The sequence below is a fragment of the Ptychodera flava genome, chromosome 8 (assembly GCF_041260155.1).
Source record: "Ptychodera flava strain L36383 chromosome 8, AS_Pfla_20210202, whole genome shotgun sequence".
Taxonomy (NCBI): Eukaryota; Metazoa; Hemichordata; class Enteropneusta; family Ptychoderidae; genus Ptychodera; species Ptychodera flava.
Genome location: NC_091935.1, coordinates 6,107,049 through 6,133,262, shown reverse-complemented (window position 1 = coordinate 6,133,262; position 26,214 = coordinate 6,107,049). Strand labels below are relative to the sequence as shown.

The 26,214-nt window shown below is 36.3% G+C and overlaps 1 protein-coding gene across 3 annotated transcripts in view; it reads left to right on the top strand.

The window, feature by feature from the left end:
• The window catches only part of LOC139138291 (ferric-chelate reductase 1-like), a 56,439-nt gene that overhangs the window by 22,910 nt on the left and 7,315 nt on the right, over positions 1 to 26,214 (top strand). The window contains exons 2-13 of one of the 3 annotated variants that reach the window (XM_070706605.1): positions 13,603 to 13,800; positions 15,046 to 15,191; positions 15,537 to 15,640; positions 17,027 to 17,132; positions 18,181 to 18,396; positions 19,266 to 19,361; positions 19,631 to 19,802; positions 21,011 to 21,124; positions 22,373 to 22,488; positions 23,123 to 23,227; positions 24,260 to 24,357; positions 25,095 to 25,153. In XM_070706605.1, the coding sequence (XP_070562706.1) occupies positions 13,620 to 13,800; positions 15,046 to 15,191; positions 15,537 to 15,640; positions 17,027 to 17,132; positions 18,181 to 18,396; positions 19,266 to 19,361; positions 19,631 to 19,802; positions 21,011 to 21,124; positions 22,373 to 22,488; positions 23,123 to 23,227; positions 24,260 to 24,357; positions 25,095 to 25,153 (1,513 nt within the window). In that variant the 5' untranslated portion in view covers positions 13,603 to 13,619. The remainder of the gene's footprint in view (positions 1 to 13,602; positions 13,801 to 15,045; positions 15,192 to 15,536; positions 15,641 to 17,026; positions 17,133 to 18,180; positions 18,397 to 19,265; positions 19,362 to 19,630; positions 19,803 to 21,010; positions 21,125 to 22,372; positions 22,489 to 23,122; positions 23,228 to 24,259; positions 24,358 to 25,094; positions 25,154 to 26,214) is intronic. The other 2 variants (XM_070706606.1, XM_070706607.1) reach the window with 2 other exon arrangements.

Below are 26,214 nucleotides of genomic sequence, written 5' to 3'. Positions count from 1 at the left end.
ACCCATTCATTCAGTATCTTTCAACATGTCAAACAATATACATGTAAGCAGTATCTTGTATCAAACAAAATTCATGAAAAATGGCCGACTTTGTCCCTTTAAGTAGATAAATATTGAAAGTGAAAGGGGGATGTTCTAACTTTGATGAAAGTGATCTACATTTATTGCCACTTCATCAAGACCTGGAAAAAACAAATTTATTTTTGAATCTATAGGGAGTAAAATATTAGACTCATTTTTGAGTTGAATGCAGCATTATCAGGCAGACTCACAGGTGTACGGAGTTGCCGGTGTACATGCATAGAGAGAATGGGAAGGTTTGACACGATTTTGCCCGCCGGACCGTGAATCCAAACAAATAAGGAGTTTAGAGTCAAATAAAAGGTCTACGCCGATAGCTAAATACCTCTTGCCTTTAACGCTCAAGTTTCAAGTGGGCAAACTAGCATTTAGTCTCAATATCGGCCCAAAACTCTCTGGTAACCCCGTACATCAGGCTGTTACGTACGGCAGCCATTTTAATAACCAGATTCTTTCCCATAGTGCAGTGCGGGTCATTAGCATTCGACATGAACCCGTGACCCCGCAACCGCTAAATTTAAATCCACTATCAAACGGGCTACAAGTATTGGTGCACACAACGTCCAGCTTTGCGTTTTGCACAAACTCAAGTCATGGGAAAGTTTACCATTGTTACGTTTGTTTTGATCGTGCAAAGGTCACGAGTTCATCACTTATGCGCGCTGAACCATGGGTAATTTGTCCCGTTAAAAATGGCTGACGTACGTAACAGCCTGAGGATGTACGTAACCAGGAATTTAGGGCCAAAAGAGAGACTAAATAACAATTAACACGTCTCAGGGTTGGACATTAAACGTCAAAGGTATTTATCTGTCGGAGGAAGGTAGTTTTTTGACTGCATGCGGTGATATACGTGGATTTTTATTGTCTACAGGATTCCGGAGGGCAAAATCGTGTCAAACCTTCCCATTCTCTCTATGCATGTACACCGGCAACTCCGTACACCTGTGGGCAGACTGGGGAGGTGGGAAACATTTCTGTTCTTGTGTTGGGAAATTTTATCATCCAACAGTAATGCAAGGGCAGTCCCAGAGAAGATGCATTATTTGAAATGTTGGTGAAAAGCACCAAATGCGAAATGTTGAACCAATTGTATTTCGTTGATAGAACTGATCCGTGACTTTTATTATATAGTTATATGTAACACATCCAAAGATGTGTTTCTTTGACAGATTGCATGTTTTTCATGACCCAGTTCACTAGGTTTTACAGTTTGCAGTGATAGTGAAATTTGTTTGACTAGTTGTCATGGATACCGATAAATAATGTCTATGAAGCTCGTAATCTGTGCCTCAGTCATTATGGCATTCAAAAGGGTAATTTGTCATCTGGGGGACATGTTCTGCAGCTGCATTGTATTATGAAAAGTCGTTTAGTGTGGTGAAGGACATCTTCATTTGTGGAGTATTATCACTGTTCACAAATCTTACCTGTATACTGTATCTGCACAAACTGAAAGCATTCGTTGGATGTTTTGTCGTGTGAACGGCCGTCTGTCAATTAAGCAGTAGAAGGGATAAGAATAAAGTACTAGTAGTGTATACCATATGTCTTGAAATCATCAAGTACAAAGACAGTCAAAATTTCTGTATCTGAGTGATTCAGGTCTGTAGATACATGTAGAGGCTCCTAATGCTGTATTTTCTACATTCAGTAGCTCCACTTTGGAACAGAATCTTTTGATCTATAAAGGTTCAGTTGTTCAATATAGAACACACAATGTTCTTCTAATGGACTGTATTTGTGTTTCTGCAGGGCTTTTTTTTTTTGCATACACAGCACTGGCTCCTGACAATATCCGTTGTTCCTTATTGTTCCGTGAAGAAACGTGTGGAGCATATTGCCATGGCGTTGAATAGTGTCCAATACTTCTGCTTTTAAATAGGCATGTGCAGTAGCATGCAGCAATGGATGACCCGTTTTAGCGGCATACATTTGCAAATAGTGTTTGCTTTTACAAAGTCTTGCAAAGTTCAAGTTGCCGAAGCAAAGCTTGACCCTTACATGTAGCAATTAAAAACATTACGGTGAGGCTTCTAGAACTTTAATAGAAAAAAAAGAAGCAAAAATAATCTTTTGAAGGAAAATGCCAGCCTCAGGGACAACCAACAAGAAAGTGTCAAAAAAGAATTCAACTGGCAAGTTTTCGTGTTGATAACATGAAACTTCAGCCTTATTTATTGGTATTATGGAGCTGAGGTCATTGCCACCAGGACAGTGTGTTTCCCTCCTTGAACTTATTCCAGTGTATCTAGGAAATTAATTGAATGTTTTGATTTCGTTCAGAAGCGTAATGTGTTAAAATTTAATACTACTAATTTGCTATAGAGCAACAGCAACACGTATCTTAATTGAAAAAATTAATTTGGAATAGATTCCACTTTGTTGCCATAGCAACACTCTTGTTCGAAGGTTAGATGCTAAACGTAAGTATCTTGGACATAATTGCATTGAACTTCAGAGGATTTAGGACAACCAGTTATAAAAATTCATAAATTTCTAAAAACACCAAAAGTCATGGCCAAAGGTACACCTGTAATGATAAATCATGCAAGTCATTATTAAAACAATAAGTAGTATGCCCTTTTTAGGAAAACCTTAGTAATAAGCTCCTGACTCAACTAGATGTTGGGGAGACTCGGTTAATGAATTAAATTCAGTACACGGACTCCTTGATTATTATCATACATGTACATGACAAGATTTATGATGTATTTTGAATTTTGTCTCATTTGTCTTTCTTTTCTGCTATGCCCTCATCAACGATTTCATTTATATCTTTTCCCAAGGTGTATCATTATCAGGCTTTCTGCACTAGCAAAATATAGTCCTCACACTGACAGATTGAATGGGATCAACCATTAGATCTTGCCAGGGGTATGGCCAAAAAATGGCACAGCAAACCTTCCTGAAAAAAATGTATGGTCTGCAGAAACCATTGAGAATTTTTTTGTGGAAAATGCGTTCCATGCAAAATAGAAAAAGCATGATCAACTAGCATGATGGCGGTGTGACCACCCCTTTCCAAAATCCACCAGTCCATCCCCAAAGTGTGTGAATCAAACGGGCATAAACACACAGCAGTCTCTCAGAGCTCATAAACATTTCATATGTTTGGTGAAGAATTACTGCTTTCAAGATGTTTAGGTGTCAAGGTCAAACAGACTCTAATGGTGTAAATTTTAAGAGAAAGGAATTCATAAGAAAAAAATATAATGAACCATGCCGTTATGGCTGCAATGTCAAGTGTTGTCATCTTGACCAGATAAGACAACCAAACCAGATCTCTATATTGATGATAAACAAGTCAGAGAAATAGCTTACAATTTCTATAGAAAATGAGTGTAGCTGCTGGTTTTGATATAATGGAAAGGAAGTTTTCAATGCTAAACAAGAATATTTCTGAATTGGTGTTGGAGACAGAAGAAGATTATGCAATAGTGGCGAGTCAGTTCCTTGGTAGAATGGAAGTAATTTGTGTGCATATCCAAGATAAAACATTGTTTGTGTGATGATTCATTTCTGTTGATATAGCCAGCCTGGAAGATTATCCATTAAACTCTTTTGTAATAAATTGTAATCACATAATTAAGTAGATAGATATTGAAAAGTGAAAGAGTATGTTCTAGCTTTGATGAAAGTAATTTCATGTATTGCCACTTCATCAAGACCTGAAAAAGCAAATTTATTTTTGAAAGACGAGAAATCTGTGTAGGGGAAAATATATATGAATACATTTGGAGTTGAAGTAGCATTATCAAGGCTGACTAGAAGGATGGGAAAACATTGTATCTGTTCTTGCATTGGAAAATTTATTGTCAAACAGTAATACAAGGACAATCCCAGAGAAGTTTCATCATTTGAGGTTATCAGTGAAAAGCACCAAATATTGAACTTATCCTTGGCCTTTATTTTCAGAATATACATGTAATGCATTCATAGGTGTTTTTTTGACATTTTTGCCACCATGTTTCTAAATTTGCAATGATAGTGAAATTTGTTTGACCAGTTGTCATGGATACCAATATCTATAAAACTTGTAATCAGTGCCCCAGTCATTGTACCATTCAAAAGGGTAATTTGATATCTACCCGGGGACATGTTCTGCATTGTAATAAGGAAAGTTGTTTGTGCTGTGAAATACGTCTCCATTTGTGTCATTGAGTAATACCGGTATCACTGTTCACAAATTAAGCTTAAATTTTGTATGTGCACAAACTGAATGTTTTGTCATGTGAATGGCCATCTGCAAATCAAAACATTAAAACTGATAAGAAAAAGGTTGCGTGCACATACAGGTGTCTGGAGTTGCCGGTGTACATGCATAGAGAGAGATTGGAATCTCTCTCTATGCATGTACACCGGCAACTCCGGACACCTGTGGTTGCGTGTACCATACATGTATGTCTTGACATCATCAAGTACAAATGTACCTTCTTAAACTGAGGGAATTCAGGTCGGTAGAGGCTGCACTTGTATATGCTGTCCTTGTACATACAGTAGCTCCACTTTTGAACAAAATCTTTTGATCAATAAAGGTGCAAATGAACACACACAATGTTCTCATGATAGAGATTGTTTGTGTGTCTGCTGGGCTATTTTACTGACATGTACAGCTCCAGACGTATTGTTGTTATTGTTCCCTGAAGACATGTTTTGAGCATATTGCCATTAAGTTGAATAGTGTCCAATAGTTCTGCTGTAGGCACTAGTGTAGTTATGTGCTGCAGTGGATAACAATTATAGCAGCATACATTTGCATTTTCTACATATGCAGTACCACAAATATCATGTACCCGTACGTATATATGTCAGCTCATACCACACTATGATACATGTACTGTATGTCAGCAACAGCTTGCTGTTTAAGGCATTTCCACCGTACCGGTACATGTACTTGAAGTCACTAAAGGGGAATTATCTAATATTGTCCAAGGGAGATTTTTAAATTCAATTGTATTATTAATTGTACAATTACATTTAGGTACTTTTCAATTGATTAATATTCACATAATTCAGAAATTAATTTATAGATATTCTTGGCACTTTGCAAATTTTAAATATTGATTTTAGGTTCATAGGTCAAATCTGTGACTTAAATTACAGATGGATATCTGGACATTTTCTCTGTCTGGGTAATCATGTCTAGCTTTGCCTTATAAATCTAATCATGGACGTACTGGTATTAAAACGTCCTTCCTATGTTCACTTTGGCTTATACTTATCACAAACAGGATATTGCAAATCGACACATCACTTTCCCCGTATTACATTTGTTTACTGTCCTTTGTGTGCATGGTGATGTATAATTAATTTTGGCATCAAGCTTGGCTATTACTGTCAGCGCAAGTCAGAAGGCCATAAATATTTGTTATTACCGGGTAGTAGTGAGCATGTGGCAGCTGTTTTGAACCAACCAATATCCAAATGCTTCCGTAGTGCAGTGTTACTTTTTTCTCTAATGTTAAATTTGTAACGTAATGCTTCAACAATGGCTTTATCTGTACTTTAGTGAATGGAACCAAAACGTAATTATGTAGCCATGTTTTTCACCTTTTCAATGCTCAGGAGAAAAACCCAGCTGTTCTGTTTCCATTGGATTCAGTTTCTTACATTGAGTTGATAATTTTTGTTGAAAAGAAAAGTTTAATCTTTCACCAGGTCTCTGAGGGCAAACATTTGAATCAAAAAAAGGGAAAAAAGGAAAAGGATGGCCATGGCACATGACTTATGCATGGGTTTATGTGCATTTTTTAAATTATTCCTTTTGCAGTATATGTTCTCTATGGTCAATTTGGTGGCCATTTTGTTTATCGGTCTTTAGCTGGTATTCTGACGTGACCTGAGTCATTTCAATCAAACTTTAAATTGGTAGATTGACATGGTACCATCTCATTTCACCTATGATCTTCAGTTGGCTGATGAGGGATTGGAAAGGAGAGTTAAATTGAACATTCTTGTTGTGATGCACAATGTAGTTCTAAATGAGAGTGTGCATGTGCATTTTGGTTTTTCATATTTGTCCTTCCAGAGCATATACTCAGACATTACTGGACAGGGTTATAGTTAAAACTTAGTACAAGGATATAATAGCACTACATCTATGACATTCAGCTGCTTGTCAACATGTATCACAATACAGGGGGTCACTTTGCTATTGTGGTCTCTCCAGAGCCATTTTACAATGATTACTCAGAACTTCCAGGACCAATTTTATTATAATAAAACTTTACGCGAAGGCATTGTACTATGAAGTTGAAGATGATTTTATTATGTGATTTGGGATATGTTTTAATATTTACCACGCTTGAACCATAAATCAGATATGCCAAGACTAATTTATAATATTCTTTATTATTTATAATAATTTAACTCTAACTATCCTACATGTACATGTACCAATTTTTTAAGTTCATATGTCACTATCAGGTCAAATTGGTTAAAACCAGTGAGACATAACAGGTTCCACATGTTTCTTTTTAACAAAAACTTGATTTTGTAAAGGCCTGTGAAGATTTATACTGTAATATGATTTTTACTGACCAAACCTGCTGTTATATACCAAGCCATCATGTAGGTGAAAATGCGTATGTATGTAGATTTTGCCCAGTGCAGTTTTTCCCTACTCACCAGGTGGGATACTGTCTGGCAGGATTAAACTTGGCACAAAGACAACTGAAGGTACTATGACATGTAGCTACGACTATTACCCTCCTCCTAATAGGGTAATACCTCCTCCTCTCAGTCACACTAATTGGCGCGCTTTACTCTGACTTCAATTCAGTTACATCTAATCCAATCCCCTGAATTACAGGTGGGTACTGTGTCATTTGCATTGACTTGTTTTCAAGTTTCTCAGTTTCAACAGGGTCAATGACCCATGGAACATTCCCCCATTGCATGTCGATGGTGCCAAGTTTTGAACACAGGAAATGGGTTACTGTGAAGACCTAAGACATTCGTGTGGCAGGCATGTAACAGACATATATTACATAATCAGTTCCATGTACATCCGAACAAGACATTGTGAACATGCAGGGTAGAGTTGACTTTTCAGATCCTCAGATTCAGATCCTCAGATCCTCAGATTCAGATCCTATAACTTCAGATGCAGATTCAAATTTACAAGCCTTTTACAATACCCGTATTAACAGTATGATTGCAATTTTTTTAAAAATAATTTGAATATGACATATACAAGGCAGTTATGAATGAAAACAAAATAGTCGGACGTCTACATAAACATTTTCGCTTAACAAGTTTCAACGAACACGGGTCTACAATTACAGATTAGCTAACTTGCTTCTTCCGACCCCCTGAATTCTGATTTAGCCCGGGGTCACTGGCTTCCAACATGGATTAGTTATATTCTCTCGCCATCAATATTACGAACAATGGTAAAATACGGTCTGCCGATAGCCAGCATTTACATGATCGTCTCGGTCTTGATCGTACGATCGCTGGTGTGTGTTTATCTCTATGTCTCTATGTATTGACTATTAGAGGGAACATTCACGTGATGATATAACAAGTCGAATCATTGCGCACCCTGTCTTCGACTGACGTTCTGACTCTGAGATTGAAGTTTTTAAGTTCAAGATTCAAGATAGAAATAAAATAATTTCTAAAGCCTTTTCAAATCTAAATTATATTTTATTTATCAGTATATTACATCAAACATTGAAAGTTGTGAAAGTGTAATTCCGAATCTGCATCTGAAGTTATAGGATCTCAGATCTGAATCTGAGGATCTGAGGATCTGAATCTGAGGATCTGAAAAGTCAACTCTACCGAACATGTAGCCCTGCCGACATTCGATGATACCATCTATTATATGTGCTGTTGATAACCACAAGTTGATTAAGTTGTGATCATGAACAGTTTGTCAATCAGAATGTTTCAGTATGCTGGGTGATGACTTGCCTAGATTCTATTCGTCCGCTTGCCTCCGTACCTGTATGAGTGGGTCGGAGGTACGGAGGCAAGCGGACGAATAGAATCTAGGCAAGGTGATAACTAATACACAAGTCGATTAATTTGTTTTTATAAGAAACAGTTTGTACACATTTATGCTGCCATGGTTCTACTCCAGAATAAAAAGGATGTATGGTGTTCTGCAGACTGAGTTTAATATGCCCAAGAGATCACTTGTACAAACAAACCCATGTGTACAAGCGTCTAAAGAAATACCCATATTTGTGTCTATAGAAATACACAATAGACATATTTCTATGCGTTTTCGTGCATAATGATTTTGTTTTTACCATCTCGAAGTTCAATTTAACCTATTCAAGTGACAACTACATGTAGGATAAATGAAGCAAACACCTGATCATGTATGAACTTACAGTAGCAATGATTTTTGCCCTTTCAAATTCCTGTGTATGGTATTCTTATAGCTGCCCTAATTTATGAATAATCGTATTGGGCCTTTGTCTCTGACAGACAGATGTGTAGCATACAATGGATGGATACAGCTGTTACTGTTACTGTGTTAGTGTGCATATTATATTTACTGTTTTACGTTGATTATACTCTCGTCACACAGAGTAGTGGGCCTGAATTAACTTTAATTCAGGAAATAATCGCAGTCAGAAGTCTACTGCTCGAGAGTCTAAGCCAGGGGCATCTATGCTTGCAACCAGTGCTCAATTAAAACTTCCATCAATCAGGCAAGACGGTAAGAATTGAGAAGACTACATTGCCACCTAAAATCGCCATAAAAATTTATTGGACTGTGCAATCTCTTAAAACACTGACTGTTCATGATTTTTAGTTTGTTGTAGTGTTATAACTTTATATGGAACGGCTAAGATTTCAAATAAACCAGCAGTATTTACTTACTATAGTTAATTTCAATTCAACTGCACTCAATCAGCTACTATTAAAGTAGTACATGCCTTAAAAACCAAAAGATGTAAATGTTTGCTGACACTTTTGTCAAAGAATGTTTAAACCAATTCTCTTTCAAAATCAAGAATAAAAATCAGAAATCTACTTAATTATTTCAGTGCCAGAGTTACAAATTTACTAGTAAAACACAGATATTTAAAATTCAAAATGGCTGCCATTCCAATGTCAACTCTATTGAAAAAGAAATAAAACATTTTATTTTCACAAAACAAGGTAACTTCATTTATTCCACAAGCTTCAAAATGAGCTTACACAATGGCATACATGTACCAGCAAATTATAATAATTTTGTTGTATTATTTGTGAGTTCGAATATCTGTTCTCTAGATACATTCTGCCTAGCATCTCACTGGTCCCCATGGCATTTACAAATTGAGCGCCCCTGTAGATTAACATTGATGTTATATGCTTTAATGGTTGTGTGTATGTATACCTGTACATAATCAGTTGCTGAAAGTTATAATGTAATCTTTTCCTCCAAGGGGTTACATTTACCCATCAGCTGTGAAATGTCAAACTGAATTCAGTTGAGAAGGAGGCCATGTACCATTATGTGGAAATGGGGCCATAAATCACTTAAGGGCTCTACTTTTTTCATTTGCAAGTTCACAAAATGAGCAGACGTAAAGGGTTAATTTAATCGTGTGCATGTGCACTGGACATTGCCAAAATGACCAGCAACAGTCTAGATAAAGCCATGTACATACTCAAGTGCATATCACTTGCGTATGATTGTGTTCCATTCAGTACCTTTCAGTGGAATATAAAGATGGATAATAATTTTTGAAATTTCAACACCAGAGTTGATACTGTGAACTGTTCTGAACTGGAAATTTTAATATTTCAGAGGTATTTTGTAATAGCCGGAAAAAGTGTTTGACGAGATGGATAATATATATATATATATATGGATAATGATGGATAATATATATATATATATATATAGAGAGAGAGAGAGAGAGAGAGAGAGAGAGAGAGAGAGAGAGAGAGAGAGAGAGAGAGAGAGAGAGAGAGAGCGTTTGCGTTTGCAGCAGCAGTGACCCAGATTATCCATATTGTGAGCAATTTCATATTAGTTGTTAACATCTGTTTGTTTTATCTTTGCATATATTTCAAAGCTGTTGTTTTTTTGTGTTAGTGAAAAAGATACAGGTATTGGATGTTGTATTTTGAATAGAAACATGTACTGGCACAGTGGCAGTAAACATACTACCATTATTTTCCCAAGGGGTTACAGGTCACAACTGCATGGTAGAACTAAGGGGGACTTATAGGTTTGGTCATGTCCGTGCGTGTGTGCGTCCGTGCGTGCGTCCGTGTGTCCGTGCGTCCGTCCGTTCACGCAGATATCTCAGAGATGCCTGAAGCGATTTCATTCAAACTTGGTACAAGGATTACTTCATATGTCATACAGATGCACGTCGATTTGTTTTGTGATACGATCCAATATGGCTGCCAGGCGGCCATTTTATTACGATTTTTTCATGTACAGAGCCATAATTCAGGCATGTTTCAACTGATTTTATTCAAAGTTGGTACAAGGACATTGACCAATGTCATAGCTATGCACATCAATTTGTTTTGTGATACGATCCAATATGGCCGCCGTGCGGCCATTTTGTTACAATTTTTTCATGTACAGAGCCATAATTCAGGCATGTTTCAACTGATTTTATTCAAAGTTGGTACAAGGACATTGACCAATGTCATAGATATGCATGTCAATTCTTTTTGTGATACGATCCAATATGGCCGCCGTGTGGCCATTTTGTTACGATTTTTTCATGTACAGAGCCATAACTCAGGCATATCTCAACTGATTTTATTCAAACTTGGTACAAGGACATTGACCTATATCAGACATATGCACATAAATTTGTTTTGTGATACGATCCAATATGGCCGCCAGGCAGCCATTTTATTACGATTTTTTTCATGTACAGAGCCATTACTCAGGCATGTTTCTACAGATTTTTTTCATAGTTGGTACAAGGACATTGACCAATGTCATAGCTATGCACATCAATTTGTTTTGTGATACGATCCAATATGACCGCCGTGCGGCCATTTTGTTACAATTTTTTCATGTACAGAGCCATAACTCAGGCATATCTCAACCAATTTTATTCAAACTTGGTACAAGGACATCGACCTATGTCATACACATGCACATTGATTTGTTTTGTGATACGATCCAATATGGCCGCCGTGTGGCCATTTTATTACGTTTTTTCATGTCCAGAACCATAACTCAGACATGTATCAAGCAAATTTATTCAAAGTTGGTACAAGGAGATTGACCAATGTCATACATATGCATGTTAATTTGTTTTGTGATACGATCCAATATGGCTGCTGTGCGGCCATTTTGTTATGATTTTTTCATGTACAAAGCCATAACTCAGGCATATTTCAACCGATTTTAATCAAAGTTGGTACAAGGACTTTGACCTATGTCATACATATGCACATTGATTTGTTTTGTGATTCGATCCAATATGGCCACCATCTGGCCATTTTATTACGATTTTTTCATGTCCTGAACTACAACTCAGAAATGTATCAAGCGAATTTATTCAAAAGTATTTTTATCACAGACCTAATGAAGAGGACTCTATCCTCTCTGAGGACCTGTAATCAAAGCACCCATTAACAAGTGGGGACTGTGTCATCAACGATGACTTGTTCTCAGTGAGCAGAGCTGACTTTGCTCTCCAACAAATGTTTCATACTTATCTTGTTCGACAGTTCTCAGTACATACATGTAATGCAGTGTTCTCCCCAGAGCAATTAAAACATATTGGCCATTACTCTTTTAATTTTGGTAAAACAATTAGAAATCAATATCATAACGATTAATTATATTGTTATGCGAATTAGCCACTATGCTTTAAATAATTCCTAGCGAGAACACTGTAATGGTAACTTTGCAAATTTGAAAGTAGTGAGTTGTTCTCAGTGAACAAGTATGTCTCACATGATTTATAAGTAACTATCCCCATTCTTCTGAAAGAGATTTTTATCAGTCATTTATTCACTTACTTCATTGGATTCCATGCAAGTCTCATAAAATATTGCAGAGCAGGACTCACTTTTGGGTAAGAAAATTTGAAGCCATTCTATTAGCCAAACACTTAAACTTTTAGCCTCTCTGTATGACCACTAGTAACCAGGTCATTATTATAAAACATAGGAAATTCATCATACTGTAGTCCAATTTACAATATGTACAGAAATGTGAGGGTATACGCAGTATGTTTCTTAGAAATTAAGAGCTTTTTGTGTTTTATTCATGAAAACGCACAATGTAACCATTGTGCCTGAATGTGAAAGGGGCTTTCCCTTTGCAACTGTCTCAAGGGGTAAATTGCATAATGGATTTATTATTTATTATTTATTTATTAATAATAGGTTGTCTTACATGAAACAGATAGAGTCTCTTGTAGGTAAAACAAACATTGATGTATGGTGCTCGTATTTGTAACTTTATGGGTATTGTAGTTTGAGTGAACGTTGTAGTAGCTGTTTAAAATTATTTGTGGCAATTGGCCATCTGGCAATCGGGACAGGAACCCTGGAAGGGTATACATGTACATGCAATAAGCTGTATATTTTGGCTATTTCTTTCAGAATTTGGTTTTGTGGTTACCTTACACTTTCTGCATTGAATCCCTACACTGTAATTTAATGCCAAGTATTTAGCCTATCAACACAACCTATATGAGAACAATCTACATTTTTATTGTTGAAAATTGTATTCAAGTCCGGACTAGAATTCATTTGTAAACAATAAACAATGATCATTACACATACAAGCTGTGTTGACAAAAAGAATACTCAAAATTTCAGCATGACAAACGGATTAGGGTCAGACACAGTAGTTGATATACAGAAACAGAATACTGAAAAACTTGCCACAAGTTACAGCGTATGTCCCTTTAAGTTGGGAATCAAACTTGTGCATTATGTGGTATTTATATGTCAGATGCAAATCCCATGGAAATTTTAACAAAGGATTTCATAACATGGTCAAATTTACCAAAATCATGCGGATTTAATTATGTGATAACGTTTTTCTTTTTTTTTGGATACTGTATGTGCCTTTCAGGTCATAGTAATTTACATAACATGTACAGTTCTGGCAATTTTTAGTATTTCGTTTTTTTCTATAGATAAAGTTTGAACTTTCTATTGTCAGTGATGCATGTTTGAATTCTTGGTGTCATTTTAGCATACAGATGGCAATTATTGTACATGTACTGTATGTTCTAGTAAATGAGCTTTTATGTGCAATGTCTACATATTTCATTTGTCAGCCATCACCAAGTCGGTGACAATTATAATGTCATACCTACATTTGGACAACTGTGTTGGCAGATGAAAATGTGCAGTACAGAGTATTTCCACATGCTGAAGGAACAGAAATGCATAGAAAGTGTTTGATAAACCAGAACAACAAAAAGTATTAAATTTTCTAATGTTACACAGTCTCTTGAGTTTAAACCAATTGAATTTCTTTTATAGCACTTAGTGTTTCACCTGCTTTAAGTTTGAATATTTCCAATATTGACATATACTGTAACATTGCTTACTCTATTTCATCTGCAGGTAAACAGGTTGCCACTATGATCCGTTTAATTTTGCTGTTGACAAGTGCGTGGTCTGCTGCTGGCTATCCCAGTGGAGTTCCTCCAGCTGCCTGTACTACCATGTTTCCAGGTCATGGTGTTGCAGCTCAAACATCAGCATCACCATACTCAATAACAGTCAGCAATACTTCATACAGCGCTGGAGATGAAATTAGTGGTATGTAAAGAAAGTGACACACTTTCTCAAAAGTCATTATGTTCAAAATATGCTTTAAAAAGGGTCTATTTTCATTGCTATGACACTGCCACAAGGTGACTGACCACTGTAAAGAGGTGACCGCGCTGTGTCGGTGACCACTAAGACAAGTTGAACTGTACCGGTATATACCAGAATCTGCAATTTTCTTTTAATACAACAGGTATTTGTTGATATCTGTTAGATGTGGGCTAAAAACTAAAAAGAAAGAAAAAGAAATTTAAAAGTGTATTTAATCATTAATTATTCTCAAGAAAAGTATACTTTTCTTCATATCTGACATCTCCACGGTCTTTTTTTCAGAAGAGATATAAAGTATCACTATTTACAATTCAGACGTCAGTTTAAAGGCAAATATCATCATCAGTTTTCATTTTGTTACACATATACATTGTACCATGAGAGGCAATCATGATCATTCGTTGTTACAGTCTCTATATCTATATACAAGTCTGTATGTATATCTTGATCTGTCCACTTCAAAACCTGAAGCAATGCTCTATATGTATTACATGTATGCTATAAGCATAGTTAACTGAGTATTTGGTGTGGAAAGGGGCATCACGAATTGTTTATTGAGTTTTCATAAAATTAATATGGAAAATGTTTTTGAAATGTGAAATTGTCAAAATCAGGAACTGAGAAACTACTGAAGCAATTTCGGTAATTAATATTTAATATTCATACATGCATGTATTCTTTAGATTCCCATATTACAATCACTGATTATATTAAAATTGCCATGAACTTTGTTGATGCTAACTTTTAGAATTTTGTTCTCACTCTTGCCCCCAAAAATTCCACAACTCTACCATGACTGTGAAATTTGTTGTCAAGTTTCTGACAATCACCTAGATCAGTCTCGTCAAATAATGATAAAACTTGTGTATTCAAAGTTTTATGAAGGTAAATTTTTTCATTTTGGTCACGTCTGCTTCTTTAAGTGTTCAACCAACACCTTTCAAATGTAAAGTTTTCTTTATATTTTTGCTATGAATGAGTGCATTCAGATTTGTTGAAATAATAGTGAAATTCACATTATTGGTCTTTATAGTTAATTTTCAATGTAGCTTCTGCAAGTCGCACAGTCAGTGTGTATTTCCTGTCCTAAGTCATCAGTTTGCATGTTTGTTGATTCTGATCAAATGGGAGCAAAATATTAGTGATGCTATTTTTAATCTTGTTATTTTGTGGTTTATTTTACAGTCACACTTTTGGGTAGTAACTTCCTTGGATTCATGGTCCAGGCACGGCGAGCTGATTGGTCATTGGACCAAGATGAGCCGATTGGATCATTTACAGATATACCAAGTATAAGCAATGTACAGACAAAGCAATGCAGTAATAGTGATGTAAGTGTGTGCCAATTTGGAGCTACTTTTTTGACTTGACAATAGAACAGAAATTCAAGTTGAAGTTACCAACTACTTCAGATTTTCATCTGATGATTAGACAATTAAACACAATAATATCGCAATCTTAAGTTGAAGTAAACCTATAAATGAGAAACCAGTCTTGTAAAGAGAATTTAACATGAATTTCATCATGCACCAAGGATGTAAAGACAAGCAGGCAATTATTAAATGCTTTTATCATCAGTTGAACTGAAAATACAATCATAAGAACGACTAAATAAAGTAGTACAAGTTGAATCAAGTCTCCAGATTTGAGATTAATAAAATGATGCTCCTTTTTAGGACACATTGTCTCACATGGGCGTTACGCAAAGTACCACACCACATACATCTCTGACTGTAACTTGGACTGCACCATCTCCATCTGCTGGCCATGTCAGGTTTAGGTGAGGACGTTACCCCGCATTATAATAGTTTGAATGAACTTTGATGATTTATAATATTTTACCTGATATCATCACACATTTTGCACTTCCATGCTATACATGGGAGTATTGTCATCTATGCTTGCCAAGACTGTAGAACCATTCATGCTACCCATGAAGGTTTGGTGCCTTTGTGCTCTTCAGTGACTAACTTGCATAGGAATACTCGTATTTAGATATGCTTTTGTTCATATGTGTAAGGCTTGTTTTTACCGCCATCACCATCTCATGGGTGTACGCAGTCTGGAGAACATTACGTGAACCATTCTGTTGGCACTTGCATCTGACTGGATATTTGGTAATGAAGTCTGTAGCACTGAAATAGCTCCATCTTAAGGTGGTTGGAAAGGCTATTTTTGCACCAATTCTTTTCTCAGAGTTAATGTCAAGTTTCAAGTGTTAGAATCAAGATATTTAGTTCAAATTTTCAGGATAACTCCCTTAGTTAATATTATCTCCAAAGAATATAAAATTGTATATTTGCAGCCATGATTTTGAAATAAGACACCAGTAAATATTAAAATTTAATTTTTTATATTTTTTTTACATATTTGAATTTAATAGTAATTGGATAGTATTAATATTACCAAATTAGTTATAATATGTTGACACTATTTATTGTAAGATTTATACGGCAGGATTTGTAAATAAATTTGTTTTTATGATTTTACATGGTTTATATATCAAAAAATTATTAAAAATTCTTTCAAATTTCAAAATGTGATTTTTCAAAAAGTACTTCAAATACAGGAAAATTGTGCTGTACAAATCTTATCTGTAACCTTGTTAATAGGCTGTAAATTTCCATGTCCATATCTCATTTCAAAGTTGGATTAATTGGTATAACAATTATGTAGGAAAATTGTTATTCTGTCAAAAATGTTGAAAACAAGCCATATTTGCACCCCTCCTTTGAAGTCATAGAGCAGTTTTATTTGTTAATCTCACTTTTGACACCTCTTTGACACTCAAAGAATCTAAAAATGCATTTACAATAGTAGTCACTCACTCTGAATGCCAGCACCACCTTGTCAAACTTTCCTGAAAAACAGCAAATAATGACTTTCCCTTTTCAAACATTTTATTAACAGCTAGGGGACCTCTACCATAGTTAATACACTAAGGACTCCCCAACTTCTTCTTATTTGGTCAGTTTTTCAGAAGTTTTAACAGGCTATAACTCTGCAATGCCTTTGTGCCCAAATGTCTAGTTTTTTTATTCCACAGAGAATGTTGACTACTTTTATATTTTAATAGTTTTGTTGAAATTTATAACTGACGCTCTAGCCTTTCCAACCACCTTAATTGAAGTTATTTACCGTTTTATTTCATTTCTGTTATTTACAGAGCAACTGTTGCAGCGGCTAAAGTGACATTTTGGACAAACATCTACTCTGAAATCATAGAAGATCCCTCGGCTCCAACAATTGGACCAACTCCAACACCACCAGAGGTAAGTTTGAAAGATGAAGAAGTCATAACATCATGGCTCAAAATAGTCTCCTCTCTCTCACATGAATGTAAGATCTATGTTCATGGTAGTTACATACTGAAAGATTATCCATAGTAAAAAAGTAAAAAAAATAAGGATATGTTTGCATACATCTTTCTGTTCACAAGAAGGTTGATGAAGACATTTGGTTTTTTCGCCACCTTCTCTAAATACTACAAATCAAAACGTGTTGCTATTGTATGAGTTTACACTATTTTTTTTGGTTTTGGAAATACGTTTTAAGGTTCCAAGACAAGAAATTTGACCTTTTTAATCTAACAATTCTCTAACGGTTAATAAGCTCAGAACCCTGTAAAGTATACATTGTCTGAAAGCCTAGATATACGGAAACATTTTGGTAACCACAGTGTCTCCATTGTTTACATAACTATCACGTGACACGGTAATTTGCATAACCTTTCAAAAAACGGTTTTCCCTATGTTTTGTCTCAATACTTCAAAATATCTGACTCAAACTTGCTGGAATGCAAGCTGTCACAACGCTCTTCGAAAGTGTGTCTCAGATTTTTTATATCTTGCTTAGTTTTTTTGGAGCACAATTTTAAAGAAATCAACTAAGCTTAAATTCACTGCTCTGGAAGTTTTTCTGGCATAAAAACTGTTGTAGAAGGTTTAAAAAAATTCTGAGACATACTTTTGAAGACCCTTAGAACTGCTTGCACTCACACAAATTTCAGCCACATATCTCAAAGCATTGAAACAAAACATAGGGAAAACCGATTTTTGAAAGGTTATGCAAATTACCTGTCACGTGATAGTTATGTAAACAATGGTGACACTATGGTAACCGAACTGTTCCCCTATATCTAGGCTTTCTGAAAATATACAATTTACGGGGATTCTGAGCTTCTTAAACACTAGAGAATTGTTGGTTTAAAATGGTAAATTTCTTGTCTTGGAACCTTAATTTACCTAAGCTTGTAGTGATAAGTGAAATATAGTTAGCTTTGAATTGTAAATCAACTACTGTACATACCACTTCATCTAGTCTGTGACAGGACCGAGTGATCTGGTCACAAGCGATGGATGTGGAACCACAAAAGGTTGTTACCAAGACCCAGCTGGCTGTTCAGATAGATCAGACTGCAATGTCTTGATAACTTGGCAAGAAGATGGAGATAATATCATATTCCAGCTTTTAGGAAAGATGGAGGTGACTGGAAATGAGTATGTTGCTATTGGGTTTTCAAATGATCAGAGTATGGTAAGCAGCCATATTGTTTATACCTTAGTGCCGTATGTTTGTTGGTATGTTCATAATTATAGAATTGTCGGTAATTTAGTGATGCTTTTTTGAAATCTTTATTAAAGCCAAATAAAAATATGTGTGTTTCTAGTAATATGCATCAGGATAGGTAGGTGGGAGGAATTTGTTTCATTTTGTTGGCTCCATAAAAGATGGTAAAATTTAGAGAATTTACTCAAATTATTTGAAAATATGAAAAAGATGTCTAGTGTCAGCGGGTTTTTCTAGGGATGGTCAGGTTACCGGAAACACACATTTTTTTTATTTGGCCTAATGCAAATTAAATCCCCTGTCCTTACTTCATTCCTTGAAAATATGTGTCTTTTACCATCAGGTAAATTTGTTGTATCATTTTATTTTGCTAAGTCAAGGCTGTAAAGTAAGGCAATTGGGATAATGGATCACTGTGATAGGATTTGGAGGGAGGTGGGAGTTATGGGGTGAGCTCCAGTATAGTTTTCCAGGACACTGTCGATTCTCATTTTGGGGACTGCAGCGAATTTCCAAAGCTTCTGGTCTGGAAGACCATTAAGTACTGGTACAATGGCATGACAGAGAACAAAACACAGACCACATTGGATAATATGCCCACAATAAATGCTATTTATATTTACATATCCTATATGTACGTATCCAGGCCTCCATGTCTATTGATTATACTGTAGCCGCAATCCTTGAGTAAGAAACTTAACTGATCAAGTCTCCTTATACAAGTGGTGTTCTCATAAAAAAGATGAGTTGGTTTTTCAAGGTTTATTGAGAATTTCATGAAATAAACAGTCATTGTAAATTATCTTAATGCAGGAGTTCAACATATTTTCTTGCAGGGAGATGATGATGTGTGGGGCTGTGTGAATAATGGTGGCCCTATTGTCTTAGCTCATTCTTACAACACTGGAAAAAGTAATGCTGCAGAGACTTTGGTAGGTTATCCACAGCAATAACTTTCCCTCACAAACTTCACAAGAATATTCTTCAGTTTATGGTTTTGATTTCCAAAAGTTTTCCCAGAAGCAAGAAACAAGTAGGTATAGCGTAGCTGTATAGCTTCATCGATATGTTTGCCATACAGACCATCAGAATACCATAGCAACAAGCACTCCTAGTAATAAGTATGCATTAGAGCTCTAGCTTTTGGGAAGAAAATTATTCATCTTGTTCTCATTCTGTTATGTCTGTCTTCATCTGGTAGGATGGTTCATCAGATGCCATAGGGTCTTTTGTGGACAGTGTGGTGCAATGCCAATTCACACTTGAGAAAACCCTGTCAGCTAAAAGAAGGAAAAGGGCCACAGAAGACTTTGATCTCAATGACCAGTACTATTTGTTGATTGCCCGTGGTCCAAAGATCGAAGTGTCACCACGTAAGTGACTTGACAGTTCTTTTGTTTTTTAAAAAACCACTTTCTTTTCAGAAGTCCCTAGCTAATCTGGATTTGGTTTGAATAACTCCCAAGGATGCCCTTACACAGAGCCCAAAGACAGTTGCCGCAAGCAGTCTAGGTGATTTGTCTAAATGTTAGAGTGTTCAGGCATACTGGTTATTGTATAATTCAATTGTTTTTCTCTTCAGCTGAAGCGTATAGCCGCAAGCTGTTTTTGTAACCTTGTTAGAGTCCTTAAGATCTTCAGTTTATTGTGTAACATTGTTCTTTTTGGCAGAGCCCAGTGTGAGGTCATATTCAGACGATCGTATGACTTCAGCGTCACAGACTCACTTGAACCACATAATACATTGCTACATGAACAGTGAAGCTTTTGAGTACCAATGCTGAGACTTTTATCAGCTTGTCAGCTGAGATGGGAGATGGGAAACCATTAATCACAGTCCCTCCACACACCGGTTGGGAAATGCCTGGGTCCCTATTGTTACGATGCGCCTTATGGTTTGATAAGATGTCTGTGTTTGTAATTGTGGTGCTTCATTTCGGTTTGAATACAATCCACCCCCACACCAAAATAAACACCACATTTCATGTGATACCTGTCGTAAAAGTTTATTATCAGGCATAATTTAGATTTAGATCATGCATAGAACAGATTCCGTACTTCTAAACAAGAAGAATAACAGCACTTGATTGTCTATGGGAGCTTGACATTACTGATATGGGGCTCCAAAATTCAAGAAAGAGACTGTTTGACAATCTGTCGCATCGACAAGCAAACAAGAGATTGACACAGAGACATATACCTGTATAGCTATGCTTGAATACAGTCGTCACTTTCCACAAGTGCATGCTATTTTGAAGAACTCGTGGAACGTTCTGCATGGACATGCTCCACGTCCTCTCTTATGTGCGCAAACCCAATTGCAATTACAGGACCTAGGATCTTTAGTTGCTGTCACATCTGCATGGGCTGATTCAGTTACACTTAGAGTGAAGCTGTCTTCGGCCATTTTGAAAACTTCTTCTTTCTCGCAGGGTGTGTGGGTAATATTTAATAGTTATCAACAAACACAGCGCGCAATTGCAGTGCGGCGACAACCACACTTTAACTCTCTTCTTATGTGAGTTGAGGCACATCAGCAACATGTCTTTGTAATTCTTTCTCTTTGTTCCAATTGTCACAGCAAGAGTCAGCAAACACAGCGTTACTCCAATTATAACCACCAGTAAGATAGATTTTACAGGTACCGATGTGCTATCTGGTGGTGCTGGAGCTAACCCCATGCTAAAGGCTCATGGTAAGTCTGCGCCAACCCATCGTGATCCGGATGAAACATACTGGTATAAGCAACCAAACAATGATTGTTAAATGGAAATGAAATAACAACAATGAGAAAGCTAGTTTCATCGTATCAACTGTGTCATATACACCTTAGCTGTTTTAGATAGTTTGCACCTACAAATGCAAATCCTGGACTTGCTCAAATTTTCTAAAAGCAAACTTTCAACCACTCTCAAGTATGAAACTCTGGGTTTTACTGTCCAAAGTTTGGTACTCACAAATTACCCAATATTTACTCATATTTGAAATACAAAATGGCCGACATCTGTGTGTTATCTCTATTGGGAAAAATAAAATTCCTGATTTGCCACAAGACTATTATAAAGCCAGTGAACACTTCACTCCATGATTTCTCCAAGAGCTTCAAAGTAAGCCCCCATAAGTGGTATTGTAAAAGTTTAAGAGTCCTCTACGTATCTGTCCCCTAGGCATTCTGCATGTACCGTACATGTACCTTTAAGTTAGCATTGCAGAGTTATCATCTTGAAAGATTAATTTGAGAAGATGGTATCAAAGGAATCCACTGCAAAAGGAGAGTCTAAAAGCTGCATTGGCACTTTTGATGTGTTTTTTAGTGTTTTTGTAGAGTTTTTTAAAATACAGTTCCTTGTTTAAACTCTCAAAATCGTGTCTAAATGTGCAATGTTCAACTTTTCAACGCAGCCTGTATGCTCTTAATATCCCAATATCATTGAATTGTGAAAGTTCAGAAGGGAATTCTTTGGTAACAATATCTCACAGTGCATGATGGAGACCCATCATGTGTGCACAGTGGTGGTGTCAATCAACACCAGTCCACTGACACAGAGGGATGGATGTCTGTCATGCGTTCTCAGAAAACACTCTCTAGTTTCAGTGCAAAGTACTCAGTGAGAAAAGAATATGCTTATGCTGGTGCCTTGTATTTCAAGGTCGACATGCCTTAGGGAAAAGAATATGAAAATGCACATCTTTTGCAAAACAAAAATAATAACTATCTCATCAAAAAGTTGCAGATACCTTTCCTCAAAAAGCATCTATAATATATACACAATATATGTTATATATAGTCATAGTTATGTGCTCATGATTGAATAAATTGTCTTGCCTTATCTGGTGTATAGTTATACTTAGTTCATATTAAACGAGTATTATCATTTTTGTCCCACATATAGAGCTAGAGCTTTTCAAATGCTATTGACAGCATCATGTTTTTCTTTCACAGCTTCTTTTATGGTACTGGGCTGGATTGGGCTTGCTTCTGTAGCTATCATATTGGCAAAATACTTCAAACCAATGTGGCCCAACTCCACTCTTATGGGCCAGAAAGTCTGGTTTACCGTAAGTATCTACTAAAAATACTGTAATCAGACCCTACGTGCAGTTTCTTTGTTTTTCTTTGACAAGCAAGCATTGTGTCTCATCAGAAACTTCAAATATGCCTGTGAACTGTCATATGAAAATATAAGGTATCATCGTTCAGTTGTCCAACTACACATGAAAAAGGCTTGCTAAAAACTGGTATGGTACACTGCTATTGAGTAATAATTATTGCATTATGACATAAGCAACGTGGAAAGTACAAGGCACAAATCTTCTGTGTTTCAAAAGACTAGAACAGCCTGTCGTATTATGGATCCCTTTCTTGTCCCTGTGCAACCTTTAATAATCACCAAATAAGTTTTCTTTTCTTAACCTCTGAGTTTAAGATTCTCAATGCTTTTGTCTTCAGAATCTGATAAATGTAATCAGTTTAATTTCAGCAGAGAACACTGACTGTTATTGCAGTATTTTTACCGTGAGCTGTTGTGGTTTGTAATTTTCATTTTCTGTGTGTATAGACCTGCTTCACTATCGTTGGCCATTATATGTATGGACTCAAACTACTATTATTTGCCATTGATTTAAAATCACAAAACCAGACAAAAATGTTATTTGTGTAAAATCATGTAGACATATCTTGTTTCTTCAACAGTTCCATAGAAGTCTGATGATGCTGAATGTGTTATGTTTCTGCATTGCCTTTATTCTGATATTTGTCCACGTTGGAGGATTTGTCACCTACCAAAAGTCATCTGATGTAAGTAATGCTGTTTATTGGCAATGTAGCAGCTGTAGTGGCAAGTTAGCAGATATGTGTATGCCGTGATGGCAAGTTAGCAGATATGTGTATGCTGTGATGGCAAGTTAGCAGATATGTGTATGCTGTGATGGCAAGTTGGCAGATTTATATTGTTAGTTCTGGAAAGGCAGTATATATGTGTGATGTCAGCAGATATGTGTGTAGTATTGTGATAGCAAGTCAGTATATATGTAATGCTGGAATGGCAAGTTAGCAGATGTGTGTAATATTCTAATAGCAAATCACTATGTAATGTTGTAATGACAACTTAGCAGATGTATGTAAATATTGTGATGGCAAGTCAGTATTTATGTAATGCCGTAATGGCAAGTTAGCAAATGCAAACTTGACCAATGTAATTGCAACTTAGGTGTTTGTAATGCTAGAGTGACAAATTAGTAGATAGTGAAGCTAAGTATGAGCAAGTTAGCATATGTAACTACATAAAGCAAGTTAGCAGATGTAAATACTTACCCAATAATGTAACCCCCAGGCCCATAATGGATGAAAGCAAACTTTACATGACATAACGTAGGAGACGATGGCGTGTACATTATGGAGTGCAAAGTTTTCTTGAGTCCATTATAGGCTGGGAGGGGGTACATTATTGCTATTATTTTATAGTTTTGGAGATGACAGTGAATTTGTAGATGCAGAAGACATTTGGGCCACAATGCTGGATAATCAGATACATTATCAGTAATAATATGAGGGTATGATGTCACAAAATTCACTGGTATTGACAAAGCTATAATATAACACTGGATAATGGCAAGTTAGCTCACGTAATGCAGTGTTGCAGCAAATCAGAAGTAGGTGAAGGTCTTTTATTAGGCTTACTGGTACATGTATATGTTTGCACTATTTTTTTCTCATAAATATAACAAAGAGCCTTGATGTACAAAAAGAAATATTTCACACATTTTCTGTCTTGTATGGAGTACAAAAATCATGTGAAGTTTCATAACACCATAATGTCATTTCTTTCAGACGGTATTTATCCATGCGTTATTAGGCATCCTGGCAACAAGTTTTGGACTGGCCAACCCGATCATGGCGATGTTCAGACCACATCCAGGCACTCCAAAGTAGGTCAAAGAACTTAGTTTGTTCAGAAGTGCCATGTCGGTCAATCAGTATTAATCCGTTAAGTGCTTGCCTTTACAAAATACAACTCATACAATTTTTTCAGATCCAGGCGTTTTCTTCCAGATTTTCTCAAAACGTTTGATCAATAATTGCAGCTACTAAAAAGCTATGTCCATTTGGTCTAAAATTGTAAAAAAATAACAGAAAAATCCATAAAGGTTGGCAAAATGTTGCCTTAAAATATTGATGGGAAAAATTATAGCACTCCAAGGGTTAATGAAAATCAGAAAAATGAAAAGTGTGAAACAAGTGATAAAGAAAGTGGATGTCAACTAGTACATCTATGAGGTGACGGTGCATGCAGACAGTAATACATACAACACAGCACAGGATTTCCTCAGATAACTGATTTGCATTTCTCAGGGAAATGTGTAATATCCGTCTTTTCCTTTTCCTTTTCTAAGTTACACTGTAGAGTATTTTAGTCCATTCCGGTATGTACACATACGTCATACCTGTAGAGTAACTACCAAAGAATGTGTAATGTCTCATAGCTTAAGGCTCCCATCCCCTCCAAAAAACTGTGCATTTCCAGGTTACCATGAACTCAAATTTTTTATTGGGCCATACTGGATGGAGAATGTATCAAATTATCATGCGCCATCATTCAAATGTGTCGTCAATAATACGCTCAAAGAATATCTAAGCAAGGTCTATCTGACATTTTTCATTTCAGACGTCCAATCTTCAACTGGGCTCACTGGGCCGTAGGAACCATTGCCCATTCCCTGGCTTGTAAGTTCTTCTATTTCTTGATCCACTGCTCCAATTAGTTAAACCCAGAATTCAATAGGCCTATGGTATTAAAAAAAACACTTTGGCAAATGCACGTTGAAATGTGTATTTCCATATGTCTTTGTACAAACAGGTTTGTTTTACTGCCCTCACATGATCTCTTGGGTGTACTGAGTCTGTTAAGGCCACACACCATTTTTATTCCATTGTAACAGAACAAGTGGTGGTTACTTCATCGGTCTAATACAGTTGCAGGGTTCAAGTTTTAAACATTCATGAATGATAATTCCATGTGATTCCGTGTGATGGATAGTTACACAACTCAGATGTGTGACATTGAAAACAAAAATATAGTGAAAAAAATCGTTACACTGATATGCAGATAAGAATGGACAGCGAAATTGACCTAAATGTTATCACACTTGTGTAATTGGTTTGTAAAGTTGTTCCAAAACTTGCCTCAAAAGTTGCACTGACTTGTTATAACTGCGGTGAAAATCAAAGAGCTTTTATGGACCCATAATAAACACACACCAGGGAGTATGCTTTGCAATACACTTCACAGACACCGAATCATATTACATTCCTTATATACCGTACTGCAGCCTGAGTTACATTGTATCACAGCTGAGTCTAGTTGTCATTAGACTCTTGTTGCCTTTGCATTGTATGAAGTTCTTTGGCAAAAAAATCATGATCCACAGGAAAAGAGGTGTACATACGCCAGAAGCAGTACGTGAGAAAGTTGTCGAAATGTACGGGGATAGAAAGTCAGGAAATCTTTACCCTACACACACAGACACTAATCAGTTCCTACTTTATTGCTTTATCTCAACAATTAAAGCGGAAGCCTACTGTGAAACAACACTATCATCCGTCTGTTGTTTGCCACAACTCAACTAAAATTACCTACCCTGTAGTAAAGTGTGATAACATTTAGATCAACTTCACTGTCCATTCTTATCTGCATACGACAGTAATGCTGCAGCAGATGGGCCCTTTAACCGATGTGTAACCAGTGATTGTTTATGCTATTGGATCTGTTTAAGTAATCTTCTAGG